Source organism: Adelges cooleyi, unplaced genomic scaffold (assembly GCF_023614345.1).
Source record: "Adelges cooleyi isolate 19-005CV unplaced genomic scaffold, UGA_ACOO_1.1 ACOO_flye_CR_arks_rails_tigmint_CR_PRNA_31, whole genome shotgun sequence".
Classification (NCBI taxonomy): Eukaryota; Metazoa; Arthropoda; class Insecta; order Hemiptera; family Adelgidae; genus Adelges; species Adelges cooleyi.
Window position 1 is genome coordinate 26,439 of NW_026095981.1, and position 16,524 is coordinate 42,962.

General features: G+C 30.2%; 3 protein-coding genes across 5 annotated transcripts in view; 1 reads left to right on the plus strand and 2 right to left on the minus strand.

Moving 5' to 3' along the window:
* LOC126839951 (uncharacterized) overlaps positions 1–16,524 on the minus strand; it is a 58,737-nt gene that overhangs the window by 21,323 nt on the left and 20,890 nt on the right. The gene's annotated exons all lie outside the window — the stretch shown is intronic.
* LOC126839950 (uncharacterized) overlaps positions 5,428–16,524 on the plus strand; it is a 71,590-nt gene continuing 60,493 nt past the window's right edge. For both annotated transcript variants that reach the window (XM_050575421.1, XM_050575420.1), the window contains exon 1: positions 5,428–6,311. In XM_050575421.1, the coding sequence (XP_050431378.1) occupies positions 5,670–6,311 (642 nt within the window). In that variant the 5' untranslated portion in view covers positions 5,428–5,669. The remainder of the gene's footprint in view (positions 6,312–16,524) is intronic.
* Positions 9,252–14,233, minus strand: LOC126839949 (probable phosphoglycerate kinase). Its single transcript, XM_050575419.1, has 7 exons — positions 14,105–14,233; positions 12,017–12,220; positions 10,220–10,564; positions 9,998–10,136; positions 9,675–9,934; positions 9,377–9,576; positions 9,252–9,292 (listed from the first exon to the last, which is right to left on the minus strand). The coding sequence occupies exons 1-7, from the start codon at positions 14,164–14,166 to the stop codon at positions 9,252–9,254; spliced, it is 1,251 nt and encodes a 416-aa protein (XP_050431376.1). The 5' UTR covers positions 14,167–14,233.

Below are 16,524 nucleotides of genomic sequence, written 5' to 3' on the forward strand. Positions count from 1 at the left end.
AAAAGTGGTACTTGAGCACAAAACCTAATAGTATCAATCTGCATAGATATAAATAAAATTGTTTTAATGATTTGATCAATTTTTTTTATATATTTTAGGTGTTTTTGTTAAAATATACGCAATGTGCGAAAACACGGTTTTCCGGCAATTAAAAAAAAACAGTAGTGCCGAATTTTTCACCCGCTTAATATGTTATGACAACATATGAGTTCCAACTACTGGCAAATTTTCAACCCAAAAGTTTTAAAATTACGGCTAAAAACCCCGAAAAAACAAAAAAACTTGTACCCCCCCTAGGGGGGCGGAAAATGGGTATATTTTGAATTTGACAAAACTGACGTGCGCGGGCATACCTAATAAATATTTCTTATACATTTCAACTCGATCCGACTCTTTTTCTCGATACTATAGCCAGTAAAAGTTCTAACTTAAAAACTCGTACGGTTTTTTTTTTTGTTTTTTCAACTTTCGTCTGTGAAGTCTTAAACTTTTTCAACTTTTACCCCCCCAAAGTACAAACTAGACAAAATTTGTGATTTATAGAGTTGCTATTCGAAGGAATTGGTCTAGTATTAAAAAAGTTACAGTGTATACAGCGAAAAAAAAAGCCCACATCAGAGTAAAACCAATACCTTCTCGCTTTGCATCGAAGCTAAAACATTTTTCTGGATTTTTGTGTAAAAGACATCAAAAGTGGTCAAATTATATGTTTTTTGGGTCGGTGATTACGAATTTAATATCAGTTCTCAATTTTAATCATCCGGAAAGAACTTAAGTAAAAAAAAAGTTGAATTTGTGTAAACTTCAAGTCAAAAGTGGTACTTGAGCACAAAACCTAAAAGTATCAATCTGCATAGATAAAAATAAAATTGTTTTAATGATTTGATCAATTTTTTTAAAATATTTTAGGTGTTTTTGTTAAAATATACGCAATGTGCGAAAACACGGTTTTCCGGCAATTAAAAAAAAACAGTAGTACCGAATTTTTCACCCGCCTTATATGTTATGGAAACATATGAGTTCCAACTACTGGCAAATTTTCAACCCAAAAGTTTTAAAATTACGGCTAAAAACCCCGAAAAACAAAAATACTTGTACCCCCCCTAGGGGAGCGGGAAATGGGTATATTTTGAATTTGACAAAACTGACGTGCGCGGGCATACCTAATAAATATTTCTTATACATTTCAACTCGATCCGACTCTTTTTCTCGATACTATAGCCAGTAAAAGTTCTAACTTAAAAACTCGTACGGTTTTTTTTTTGTTTTTTCAACTTTCGTCTTTGAAGACTTAAACTTTTTCAACTTTTACCCCCCCAAAGTACAAACTAGACAAAATTTGTGATTTATAGAGTTGCTATTCGAAGGAATTGGTCTAGTATTAAAAAAGTTACAGTGTATACAGCGAAAAAAAAAGCCCACATCAGAGTAAAACCAATACCTTCTCGCTTTGCATCGAAGCTAAAACATTTTTCTGGATTTTTGTGTAAAAGACATCAAAAGTGGTCAAATTATATGTTTTTTGGGTCGGTGATTACGAATTTAATATCAGTTCTCAATTTTAATCATCCGGAAAGAACTTAAGTAAAAAAAAAGTTGAATTTGTGTAAACTTCAAGTCAAAAGTGGTACTTGAGCACAAAACCTAATAGTATCAATCTGCATAGATATAAATAAAATTGTTTTAATGATTTGATCAATTTTTTTTATATATTTTAGGTGTTTTTGTTAAAATATACGCAATGTGCGAAAACACGGTTTTCCGGCAATTAAAAAAAAACAGTAGTGCCGAATTTTTCACCCGCTTAATATGTTATGACAACATATGAGTTCCAACTACTGGCAAATTTTCAACCCAAAAGTTTTAAAATTACGGCTAAAAACCCCGAAAAACAAAAAAACTTGTACCCCCCCTAGGGGGGCGGAAAATGGGTATATTTTGAATTTGACAAAACTGACGTGCGCGGGCATACCTAATAAATATTTCTTATACATTTCAACTCGATCCGACTCTTTTTCTCGATACTATAGCCAGTAAAAGTTCTAACTTAAAAACTCGTACGGTTTTTTTTTTTGTTTTTTCAACTTTCGTCTGTGAAGTCTTAAACTTTTTCAACTTTTACCCCCCAAAGTACAAACTAGACAAAATTTGTGATTTATAGAGTTGCTATTCGAAGGAATTGGTCTAGTATTAAAAAAGTTACAGTGTATACAGCGAAAAAAAAAGCCCACATCAGAGTAAAACCAATACCTTCTCGCTTTGCATCGAAGCTAAAACATTTTTCTGGATTTTTGTGTAAAAGACATCAAAAGTGGTCAAATTATATGTTTTTTGGGTCGGTGATTACGAATTTAATATCAGTTCTCAATTTTAATCATCCGGAAAGAACTTAAGTAAAAAAAAAGTTGAATTTGTGTAAACTTCAAGTCAAAAATGGTACTTGAGCACAAAACCTAATAGTATCAATCTGCATAGATATAAATAAAATTGTTTTAATGATTTGATCAATTTTTTTTATATATTTTAGGTGTTTTTGTTAAAATATACGCAATGTGCGAAAACACGGTTTTCCGGCAATTAAAAAAAAACAGTAGTGCCGAATTTTTCACCCGCTTAATATGTTATGACAACATATGAGTTCCAACTACTGGCAAATTTTCAACCCAAAAGTTTTAAAATTACGGCTAAAAACCCCGAAAAACAAAAAAACTTGTACCCCCCCTAGGGGGGCGGAAAATGGGTATATTTTGAATTTGACAAAACTGACGTGCGCGGGCATACCTAATAAATATTTCTTATACATTTCAACTCGATCCGACTCTTTTTCTCGATACTATAGCCAGTAAAAGTTCTAACTTAAAAACTCGTACGGTTTTTTTTTTGTTTTTTCAACTTTCGTCTGTGAAGTCTTAAACTTTTTCAACTTTTACCCCCCCAAAGTACAAACTAGACAAAATTTGTGATTTATAGAGTTGCTATTCGAAGGAATTGGTCTAGTATTAAAAAAGTTACAGTGTATACAGCGAAAAAAAAAGCCCACATCAGAGTAAAACCAATACCTTCTCGCTTTGCATCGAAGCTAAAATATTCAAATATATATAATAAACATTATTTAACAAATGTTATTTAAACTATATGGAAACTGTGTTGTTAAAGTATAACGCAAATAGCAATTAATTTTTGTAATATGTTAAGTATGATAAGAAAACTTTTGGTTGGAACATCAAAGACTGTATTAATTTTTTTAACATCATTCTAATATGCATACAGATTACAGAGTCTTCAAAATGTAATAACTTTTTTCTTTTAATTACCTATTATGTATTATAGGTGCTTGTGCGTTATTGCAACTATCGCATGTGCAAATTATAAATATAATATCAAACAGCTATACGTAGAAATTGGATACAATTTAGCCAGAATTAGGTAACAAGCTTGTTCTGTTTGTCAGCGTTATTAAACAACAATTTATAAAATGTGTTATCTCTAATAAAACGGTAATCATTTTCAAAAATTTTTGTAAATATGTATATAATGAATAACATGTACTTTATAGAAAAATTATATTATAACCCATTCAATGTCTTATTATACCCGAATAATAACAAAAATATTATGTAAGTATAAATTAATAATTATACAATTATTGACATTATACAATATCTTTATCAATTTAGTATGTTTGTTTGATAATATTAAACCAAGTAGTGATAACTGATAAGTATAAAATGTCAACCGAAAAAACAAAGTACATTATTCCAGTATTATTAACGGCATATTATGCTTCCCGTGTAAATGATGACATTTTCTTCGTGTAAATCAATGTCCATTCTGATTTTATCTATTCTGTTGTATTATCTATGATCATTTTATTATGTGGAGCCTATGACCGTGAGAACCTGTGACCGAATTTTTTTTTTTAAATAGAGCGCTTATTAGTTAAATAAGTGACAAATTTTAAAAATCTATTTACAATTACTCACAAATTTATTATTTAGGGAGGCTGGGGAAAATTTTGAAAACGATGTAGAGGGGCGAAAAATAAGTTACAAATTTAAAAAACGTGGTTACAATCACTTTAAAATTACTTATAATTGTTTTGGATCTATTTTGATAATATAAGGGAGCTAACTTAACACACGTCACGGACACAGCAAAAAATGTATATGTTTTCAAAGTGTTGACGAATACGTTTTAGTTATGTCATTAAGACGTTTTGACGCCAAACTTTTGGATGTTTTTCTCAAATTTTAAAGGGGCGAGATGAAATTTTTAAATATTTGTCTTTATAAATACAATCCGTGTATGATTTCTGATCTGCAAACATGATACATGAAGTAATTGGTTCAAAAATATTTCAAATAAAGCCCAGGTTTTATCTGTAGCTAAACTACGCCCTATATACCTAGTTGTTGGGTATAGCTATGGTATTTACTATAATTTTGAAATCAATATATTATTCGAATTTGACAAGAAACTCGCCTGGTCTAAAAACGGCGTCAAGTGTAGACAGTTTAGCTACATGAAAGAATAGCGTGCTTCGTTTGGGCATCTGCCCACATATTTCACTTTTTAATAAATCATTAAATAGTTTTTTCGACTGAGTTTTTGACTATAAAAAATTTCAATTAATCAACTTAACTTAGTATTCAGGGGAATCGATAGTAAGACATTTTTTTTTGTTTGGTCGCATACCTAATCAATTTTTGTAGATGAAACACTATAATTATTATACAAACAAAGCAGGATATTATTTTTATTATGTTTTCTTATTGTTTTCGGTTCGCGTCCACGTGAAATGTCTGAAAGGACTAGAACTGAGTACACGTGTACGATGATTTGAAAATGTGCTATACTTAAACGAAATAAGCTTAAATTTTTTTTTATTGAATTCAAAATAATTTGGTATACTCATTAAAAATCAATAATACGTTAGATATAAAGATATTCGATAAATATGTAAATCTCCCAGAGATATAAAACGTTCAAATATTCATGTTCAATTGCATTGTTTTACTTTTAAATCACATTAAAAAAAAAAATTGTCAATAATGGCTTTTTCAGGTATAACTCTTATTGCTGTGTAGGCAATTTCAACTATTAAAGTAGAGCCAATTTTGCAAACTACATCAGTTTAAACTTTGGAATTGGGCTTCAGACAGCCGTTAAGTTTCACCTAATAACATTCAAAAGTCAAATTTAAAAAAAATCAAAGGCGGCTAGAAAATCAAGGGTTCCAAACTTTTTAAACATCCATATATATATATATATATATGTATAGATATAAATCATTTCTTAAAAAACTTTTGACGTCTCCGAACACCTGCTCTACGTTCCGTCCCCACTATGCCCCGATCGCACTGTGCTGTTTTTTTTTTCTAATTATATCTAGTGCGTACAAATTAAACAGCAACTGTGCACATTTCAAAGAGCTAGTATATCAAACGTAAGGCAAACAAAAAATTTGACGTATCAATTAAAGTTTTAGTAATTACAATTGTCCCGAGCAAACAATTAGTACGTGTCTTTTGCCTTCGCTCGGAGGACTGTCGTGGCAGACTGACTTGGCAGAAATCGAGTTAATCTAGACAGTTTGATTTTTGTAGACCATGTAGGTAATATTTGTTTTGTAAATAAAAAAAAGAAGTCGGCGCTAAAACGGTTTTACCATGGAAAAAAATGTTATTGTTAAGTTTTTAATCGCGTTAGCCGTTTTGAAGAACGTGACTCGGTGTAACGGTAGACTGTCTGCGGCCGAAGTAAATCATGTCAACTACATGAGTAGACTAGAACATTGGCAAGACATGTGGTTTCATAAGGTCAAAACTTTCGGTCCTTACTGGACATGGAAACGCAGATTGTCTACATCCAACGTCCAATTCGGGCCAATAGACAAGTTGAAAACCATACCCTTCATGATGGGATGCGGTTACGGACAGAAATTAAACGATTTCCTCAGATTAATGGCCCACACGATCGACGAGTGTAACAGCATTTCACCGAAGTTTGTCGCCGACGATTGTTGGAGTAAGCTGAGAAGAAGTGTTGCAACAGGTGCGTCCGTTATGTCACTCTTGGTAGGCGTGTTCAGGCTACTCCATGCTTTTGACAAAAAGGTCGTTGCTAGTCCGTTTTTCGAGCCTATGGAGAGGATTCGACTATTTCTCAAAATAGACGGGCATAACTGGCCAATCATGTTCTATGCGCATTCCTTGGAGATCATTTTGATCACTGACTGTAAACCTGAACACAGCGTGGTCAATACAGAGAAATTAGCGGCTGAATATAGAAATTTAAATACCATAATTAACCTTTACGATTATTATGTAAGTACTCTGGATTCTTACACCGGATATATAAGCGAGCACTTGCACCGCCTTGGTTTTCAATACAATGAAGACACAGAAGAAACTTTTTATACAACTCCTGTTCTAAATGAATAATACTACCAAAATTCAGTATTAAGAAAATGCAGACTAGACAACGTTTTACATGTTTTTTTCATACAAAAATGGTAAACTCGTTATAAAAATACATAAAATATGCCACGTTTGTTGTACCTCATTAGTATAACTCGCGTTACATTACATTTTTTTTTTCAATAATAAAAAATCAATTGTAAGAATTATTTTTAGATTTATTAATTTAAGTGTTTTTAATAAATGTAATAAATATAAAAAATGTGTATAGTATGTATTTTCATTGACTTTGTAATTTCGTCATTAAAACTTCATTCACTAAAATCCTTCAAGACATCCGTAAGATCTTGAACACCATCCATGTACATGATAAAATCATTCAAAGGAATTTCCGTAGATTCTTTTTGAAATGGCGACATTTGGACATATACTAAGCAATCCTTGAACGTATTTTCTACAGCCTGACATTTATTAACAGTTGAATTCCAAAAAAACTCAGATTATAATGTTTAAATACATATGTGTAACAGTGGCAACACTGTTGAGTGGTCTTCTAGTATCAGACTACATTATAATATACTGTCACTTAATGTGTACTATGATAAAATATTTTCCTCATAATCCTTTGTTCATTATTATTATTATGGGGTATTTGTTATTTGTTATTAAAAATTGTGTATTGTTATTAATAAAGAATTCGTTTAGTGTATAATGAAAATCGGTTATCTTATTAATTACATTGAAGAAACAGATTTACATATTATATACCTAAACATAACATTAACTTACGTGCAATAAAACAAAATATATCATTTTGTTAATTTATTATAAATAAAAGTATAAACTGTATTTATGTGTTATTATTATTTTTTTTTAATGGGAAAATTTAATTTTTGTATTTTTTTACTAAAAATAAAATATTTATTACACGAAACATACAAAATGGTAGTAATTTATTATTTTAAGCCATTTTTTCTCGTGGAAAGAGTAAAGTACAAATGTTCAAAATGGTCATACAACTTGAGTACTAATTTTTGGCATAAAAAAAATGTTAATTATCTCGTTATTTGTACTGGGGGGCAGGGAGGGCTGGAGAAACGTTTCTACAGCCCCCTCCCCCTACAGTTTTTTCGTTTTTCCTTTATAACGGCAATCTTCTTAAAGCTACACCGTAAGACCGCTTAAACTTCTCATTAAGGGGATTGAAAGCGATCGGGTTTTTTGGACGTTTTAGATCTAAGGACTAATTTTTGACAAAATTAGCCAATTACTTAGTCCTTTTTCAGTTCTTTATAAATATTAGAGTTTATCGGCCACTTGTCTAGGTGACGGTGGGTATTGATTTTTGACATTTCAATTGAAATTGTGTTAAAATCCTATTTGAATCTCTCAAGTTTTTAGTATTCCTATTGTTTTTTTTTTTTCAACAAAAGTTACTTAAAAATTGACTACCACAATAATCTGGGAAAATGATCGACGAGCTTAAGTATTTTTACAGAACTAACTAAGTAGTTGTAATTTTGTTAGGCTTTAGGTCTTTATCGGTTTCTCGTATGAACAAAATGGCTTTAATAACCTACCCGTTTTTACAAAATCTTAATTTAAATGTTCAACTGTGATGTGTAATTATTAGTTCAATAACTAGGACTCTATTTAGTTAGGTAGTTAATTTATTTTTTGAACTATCACAGCATCCTTGAAAGCGATTTTAAAATGTTTTTTCATCTCTACAAGTTTAAGCAGACTGAAAATAACTTGCTTAATTTTGGTTTAAGAAAAAAAGCACCCATTATAAAATTAAAAGAAAACAATATTCTCGAGGGCAAAACGGTGGGTTTTTTTTTTCATTATTCCAAGTATAACGCTCAATACATAGTTTAGAAATAACGACTATTTTAACATTTTTAAATGACTGTAACTTTTCAAAATATGATTTTTTTTTTTAAAAAACACCGTCTTGCCCTTTAGAATATTCTTTTCTTTTAATTTTATAATGAGTGCTTTAACTCTAAAACCAAAATTAAGCGAGTTATTTTCAGTTTGCGTAAACATGTTTTTACCACTGAAAATCGCCGGTGCGACGCCCTCTTAATTATTATTTTTAATCGCACCAAGTTCTAATAAAATTATAAATATAAATTCATAAAACAACAATTTACAACTAATATCTTCATAATATAATATACTGAAAATACTTGTAATTTGTATATGTATTTTTTATTAATGATAATTTATTTAGTTGATTACTTTATATTATAGTTAATAATAATATTATAAATTATTGAAAAATATACATAATTAAGTATATGCTAATTTTAAATGAAATATGATTTATGATTTGTGAGATACATATATTTAATTAAATGTTGAATACATAATAGTTATTTGGTTTATCCTTAGATGTAGATATAAATTACATTTCCAAACATCACTATTGTACTAAGCATCAGATTAAAGATTATTCAGCAATGCAAGAAAATAACATTTGCTTAAACTGTTAAATGAATGAAGGAAGTAACACTTGTTGTCTAAGAAAAATAACTGTGAAACAAGGAGTATGTTTATTATACGTTTATTCATTTCAAATCCTTATAACTTAAAATATTCAGAGACCATGTTAAGTATAGAACGGTAAATCTTATATTGTTATCATATTTTTTCTAATAATTTTTTAGCAGAAAATACAGTTAGTAAGTAACAAGCAAATCTTGAATTTTCACACTGGCTAAACATTTGGCACATTACACCATAATTTAAAAGACTATAATTTAAATTAAAGATTTTAGATAAGTAATATGACTAGAGACAATAATTTTGTAGTATGAAAATTATTTATGCGGGGGACAATGCTGCAATACCTGGTAACACTTTTCCTGTAAATAAAAATACAATAACAAAATTCAAAAAGGTTTTTATATTTTAAAATTAAACTAACTGCAAGTAAATATTACACATACCTTCAAGTAATTCAAGGCCAGCACCGCCTCCAGTACTGACATGACTTAATTGGCTTTCAGTGCCCCACTTAGCTGCGCATGTAGCTGTATCATCATCACAAATAATAGATACAGTACCATTTGCGGTCGCCTTTACGACTGCATCCATTACAGACTTTGTACCGGCTGTAAACTTTTCAAATTCAATGGCTCCAACAGGTCTATAATGGAATATAGGAAATACAAATATTTATTTTATTATAATTACTTTATTAAATAGTGTAATTGGAATAATTAAAAATAAATCTAATAAATTTACCCGTGCCATACAATAAATTTAGCACGAGCAATTGGCTCGGCAAACAATTTCAGAGATTTCGGTCCACAATCTAAGCCCATCCATCCTTTGGGTACGCCTCCTCCAGTAATAGATGCTAAACCAGTATTTGCATCTTCAGCGAATTTATCAGCGGTAACAAAATCGACGGGTAAGTGAACTTTAATGTTGCGAAATAATGCTTTATATATAAACTTGTTAATAAGGTTTGCCCCAGTTTCGTCGTAAAGAGAATTGCCAATCTAAAAAAATGCATACAATATCTGTTCACCGAATAACTTTATTTTATAAAATTTACTTCTTACTTCCATGTCATTTGCTTGTTTCAAGAAAGTATATGCCATACCCCCACCAATTATCATCTCATCGACTTTGCCAAGTAAACGTTCAATGAGCCAAATCTTATCGGTAACTTTGGGCCCTCCTAATATTGCCAAGATCGGTCTGAAATTAATTGGAAATGTTAATACAACTTTAAAACGATATCAGAAATAATCAATAAATTAAAATGGATAAATTGTTTTTACCTTTCGGGATTATCCAAAGCCTTGGCAAAATATGTCATCTCTTTATTTAACAAAAATCCCGCAGCCCGCTTTTCAAATCCTTCAGCAAGCATAGAACTATGAGGTTTATGCGAAGTACCAAAAGCATCATTAACGTATACGTCACCCAATTTCCGCAATGACTCTCTGAATTCTTTAACTTTTCCTTTGTCGGCTTTCACTCTTTCACCAGCTTCGTTTACACATTTTCCCTCTTCTTCAATATGGAACCGGAGATTCTCCAAAAGAAAAACAGTACCTGGAGCTGGATCAGCGCAAGCTTGTTCAACATCCGCCCCAACACAATCGGGCAAAAATGTAACATTCCTAAAGTATACAAATATTTAATTTTATGAAACATGTATTGAACTTGATTGCTTTTTGTTTTTTACGAAATATTTGTCCACGTCGTTTTCGAGGATTGTAGAAAGGGATGATTTGCTATAGAAAAAAAAAGGTAAATAAAGAATGGACTTTTAAAACATTTCAAGATGACAGGAATAATGAAATAATAGAATCAAACAAATTTAAGAGAAATGTAAATTATCACATATTTCGTGTAACATAAAACAATTTAGCAATGACAGACAGGCTGTCGCTCATATAAAAAAATATTAGGTACTATACTAAACTAATAATATATTAGATATACCTTTGACCACCATATTATATTGTACACTGTTTTTTAAGCAATTAAAGTTCCTACCGTCCCCGCTTTGAAAGTATTGCTTGAACACCTTTCCTATGGGATGGTCGCCACTAAATTTGAATGGTTCTTTTTAAGTTGTAAATCATATCAGCTTACCAATAGCGGATAAGTCGCCAGAGACTTAACAAATAAACACATTTTTTTTAAAAAAAAATTGTTGAACTACATTTACATGAATTAAACATTTTAAATAAAACCGATTTGACAGTAAAGTTGACTTAAATATTTTAACTTTTTCGTAAGTGTTATTTCTGTATAATGTAGTCATTTTTTTAAAAAGTTTTATTTACATTTTGTTATTTTGTTTAAACCATTTTAATCTGCATATAGGGCGTTTATTGTAAAAGTGGTGTAACTCCAAATTTTCAAAATATACATATTTTTGCTTACCTAATGGAGTCACATTTAGTCATATCTTTCATTATTAAAGAGAAGCGACTCCAATAAATGTAAAACTAAAAAAAAAAATAGTAAACGCTGAATGAATATTTATATTGTTTTTCATACAAATTAATTTACAAAAAGCTCGCTATTTCAATATACAATTACAAAGAGATAATTCACTTTTACAATGAACGACACATATGAAAATGTAGTTGTCAGAGGTGTACTCTATTTCATGTGTAGTTAAGAACACTGTTATCTATAAATTCAGATTCGTGTGTTGACATCTGTGTACGCGTGTATTAATGTATGTGAAACCGTGTTTTATACACTTAAATTAATAAAATTAAATAAATAAACTCCCGAATTTTTAGTATATACTACATAGAATATAATATATAATTTAATACAAGGATATTTGAACATTGACTGTACAAACTTTAAATACACGTGTATTTAAAATACATGGATCTTAAACGGTTCTGGTTCAGCTTCGCTTATTACAACAGGTACACTTGTATGTTTAAATACATTATAAATTGTGTAATGCAGCTCTAGTAGTTATAGCCAGAAATTGGCATAATCAAGTTTAATAATTAAGAAAAATATATACTAAACCCTGTAAAACTATTAACTAAAGATTATGCAGATTTATGTAAATTTATATAAATAGTTGCATATTTTACTTGTTGAGAAGTTTTTCGAGTTCCTCAGCCACTGGTTTTAAAGAATACTTAGCAGTTGGAAAGCCATCTGGACTGTCAAGATGTGACATTAGAACCAAAGACTTAGCACCATTATCAATAGCATATTTAATGGTGTCCAAAGCAGCAACAATACGTTGATTGTTAGTTATTTCGCCATCCTTTAAAGGAACATTGAAATCAACTCTAAAAAAAAAACCTATTCATTAGTAATTATACATTTTTAACTCAATTTATTTTGCTTGCGTGTAATTTTAAATGATTTTTTAAGCATTTACATTTAAATAAATAAGATAAATTGAAACATCAAATTAAAATTTTACAGCCAAAATAACAAAATAATGTGTATTAAAATACATTTTTATTTTTCGCAAAGAAAATCATATTTTAAGGTTAGCCTATGCTGGTCCGTTATTAAAACGTTAATATCCCCCTGCCCAACATTTAAACACATTATGTTTTAAGTCATAAATTATTATCTAAAATAGATTTATAAATTGTATAATAGAAAAATTATGGTTGCTGGCTGCTATGTAAAGCAATGAATAAAAAACAAAGGCATACTAAAAATATTTTTATCAAGGAGGAAGTTACAAACGGATTGATTTGACTGTAACAAAATTACGTTTGTTAAAATTGTTTTTTTCTAAATATAAATAAATAAATTGAAAAAACTAAAACATATATATTACATAATAGGTATGTAATATTAAAAATAGGCAATACTTTAAAGATAAAAACTAAAAATAGTAATAACTACACTTATTTATGAATTATTATTTAAAGGCAGGTCCACACATATGTATGCGGCTTTTGCCGCCTGGCATGTATGTGTGGACACATGAAATTATTCATGAAAATGAATTTTTATATTTATAAATACAGGTTTACACTTATTATGTTTATTTTAATACTAAATACATTTTCCTACATAAATTCAACTTTTAAAAATCCAGAATAAACGTAGGGGCATATTGGGGTGGGGGAGGTTACAGGTCTATAAGAATTATTATAACTGAATGTGATAAAATCACTTTGAAATAAACGCTTTGATGTGAATCTGTAATGATGAAATTACAAATATTGATAAAAAGCATTGTTTTGACATAATGTGCTAAAAAATTTACTTTTAGTATAAAGAGGGATACAATTAGGGAAGACTGTCTATAATAATATATTACCGTTGTTACCCATACTTGATTCACTCACCTATAGAAACCTAGAAATTTACAACAAAATGTAATTTTCCGCTTTTTTTCTTTTTGGTTTTCCTTTATCAAAAAACTTTGACTATATATTTTTGGGAAGATTGTTATGTTATAGCCCTGTTCTAGATCTACCTTCAGACTAATTTGCAGAAATTAATTTCATAAAACTTCGCTTAAAAAAGCGAAATATAAAAAAGTTCCATTCCTTCTAGGGGAAAAGGGTTTATGGTATTCGTTTGGTCCGAAGTATTGTGTTCCAAAAATATTCCATACAGATTTGGATTTAATTCGACTTTTTTAAAAAAGTTATAGCGTGGCATAATTTTAAGTTGAAAATTATATTTAAGTATTTCCTCGAATATGAAAGGGAACGGGTGAACTTTTTTACTTCTGACCCACCAAAGTACTGATTGCTAGTGCATAGAGTTGCTACGCAGTTGAGGTTCACCGATCAATTTCAGAGCCTGCCGCCAGGGGGCCGCAGTAGTCTCGCGTAACAATATTCTTAAAGTTCAAGTAGCTGTAACTTCTGAACAGAGGACTCCGCCCAATTTCCGACTTCAGATTTGTAAACAGCGCGAAAAAACATTATGATGTGACATAAAAAAAGGGTGTCCGATAAAGTAAAATTGGTTCCGATCATTTAAACATTTTCCTTGTAACAAAAAAAAAAGCGACTATCTGCTGTGCCCCTGAGCAAAATGCTGTAAACACGTGCAACTAACAAACAATTTACTTAATAAAACTTGACAAAATGCATTTGGTATGAAAATATACTTAGACGGTTGTCCGAGCCTCTAAATTCCATCCTACTCCAAACGAAACAACAATAATAATTATTATAATTTGAATTTAAAAGTACCTTATCAATACGCGTTTGTCCGCCACATCCAAATTCTCGATACTAAGTTTTTTCAATGTCATTTCCGTAGATTAATGAAGAAACAGCAAAACAATATTCTTTTAATCCAAGACGCAGTATCTCAGAACATGAACTGACGGGCGGTGGATGTGGAATAAGCTGGATAATATAATGATGGGCGCTGGAAGCTGTGACCTGGATTGATGGGCAGGGGGAAGCGGGAAGACGTTAAAATCAATAACCGGCGCAATCGCAATGCCCGTCAACATACGATTCGGCCATGTACATTTGCCCGATAGTATGGTACCGATTGTTACCGATAATATCGATTGTAATTTCTATCGATTAATACACTTTTTAACACATTACCATTTACCGTTTAAATTTTAATAATAATTTATACGAATTTCGTATTGCGAAGTAAGTCATATTAGAATTAATACTGCTGATGACAGTTCTCACGTCTTACCAGTTTGGCTTATCATTTAAGGACGGTTCAGCCTGCTATTCAGGGGTGACATTTCAGTTTTGACATTTTCATGTCTTAGATCTGGCACATAACCGAAACAAAATCAGCCATTTTTCAGCCAAGTCTGCAACCACGATAGAATATTTTCATGTCTCGTTGAAGTACCGAATACATTTAGATTAGTTGTGGAATTATAATAAAAAAAAATTGTAGTGTTTATTATCTGGCCAAGAGTAACTTAACATAGAGAATTAAACTATTTTGAATTTATTATTCATTTCTATTTTGAACGTTGAACGTACGACATATCTCTTATCTCATATCAGATAACAGCGGAACAGATTAACATTCGAAATGGATCCGAAATGGTCTTTCCGATAATTCCACCGTTCATTCACAAAGATAAATATTTTTTCCAAAACACTCAAACACAAAACAGTAATAACACAAATTGTATAAATCTGCATACCTATTACCTATTACCTATTACCATACCTATACTTGTTAGTCAGTTCGGGCGGTTAATTATTACTAAATGTAGGTAGTTGCATAAAAAACAGATAATTTACGGCCAATAAAAATCAAGGGTGGGGCAAATGCCCGCGCCTGCCCCCCCCCCCCAAATGACGCCACTGCTACTATTGAAATATTATTATTTATTGGTGAGAACGGTGATCATTGTTCAATATTATCGTATCGTAATAAAAATCGAAATAATTGTATTTAAATTAAAAACGTATTAAAATAAAAATAATAAATATTATATTTTGTTGATGATTTAATGTGGGGATTGAAAGTAATTGGGTAAAAGGAGTTTTATATAAGCAATAATTAAGAAAAAGAGGGTTTCTGTGAATTTCGACCATGTCAATTTATTAACAGACTAGAGCTTCCGGTGTTGCTTACTTGGGTTGCTACCGCTTTTACAAAATTGTATGAACTACCAATGTCCAGTTTCTTATCAGCGGGCGGAATTCGTATTGATAACTGATAAGGACGGCAGGTCTCCGATTGTTTTGGCACTCGCTCGGCGCCGTCGCTTCGCTTTGCCAACTAAAAATATCCTAGGTTTGTAGGCTACAGTCTAAGAAGAGGTTACAGGTTTAAAATTAGATTTAAGTAAAGTTTTTTTAAAAAGTTTAAGAGACTTGATAAGAGCTGGCCATTGGGAAAAATTTGTAGCAAATTTGATGTTTGGTTATTCGAGTGTCCGGCGGTGATTATAAAAACGGTCAAAGAGTACAGAATGATAAACAGTTAAATAAAATAACTTTTAAGTGTTTAGATCTGGACAGTTACATAATAATAATAATAATAATATTCAGTGCATTAAATACCTATATTGTTTGATACTTTTCCAGAGACATATTATAAATATAATATATACATTTATATTCACATTCATGTCTTTTTAATTAGACCATGAAGGGTAAAAATCCATATATTGATATTTTTTTAGATGGCTAACCAACAATTCATCCTACTAAATGATAATAATTAAAAATATTAAAATAATTGTGTTTTTCATTATGTAGTATCAATTAAAAAAAATTTTGCAAAATCTATAGTTTTAACTTTTTTAGTATGGAGCGAATACTTAAATTATACTTCTATAAATAATAAAATAGTAAATTAAATGTTAATATTGAATTTCAATTTACATTTTTAAATGCATTGTTCTGATTTTGGCTATTTTTATTCAGTGCTTCAGATATTATAATATTACCTAATCATTTATTTAAATGAACAATTAGTTTCAATAAAAATGATTTGAAATTGATATCTAATTTTTATGCTTTAATAATGCCCAATGTCTGAAATCACACTACACAAAACAACAAAATAGTCAGTATTAATAAGTGTCTAATTCAGTTCAAGCACATGAACAGCAGCTCAAAAAAAATATATATATACTTACAATACATAAAAAATAAACATTAAACAGTAAGAA

Bases quoted from the DNA above. Each gene is read 5' to 3' on its own strand.
- LOC126839949 (XM_050575419.1), bottom strand. From the start codon at position 14,166: ATGACATTGAAAAAACTTAGTATCGAGAATTTGGATGTGGCGGACAAA. The intron at 9,935-9,997 runs GTAAGAAGTAAA...GCATTTTTTTAG, and splicing joins AACAAGCAAATGACATGGAA to ATTGGCAATTCTCTTTACGA. The intron at 9,293-9,376 runs GTATGTGTAATA...TTTTATTTACAG, and splicing joins TGGCCTTGAATTACTTGAAG to GAAAAGTGTTACCAGGTATT.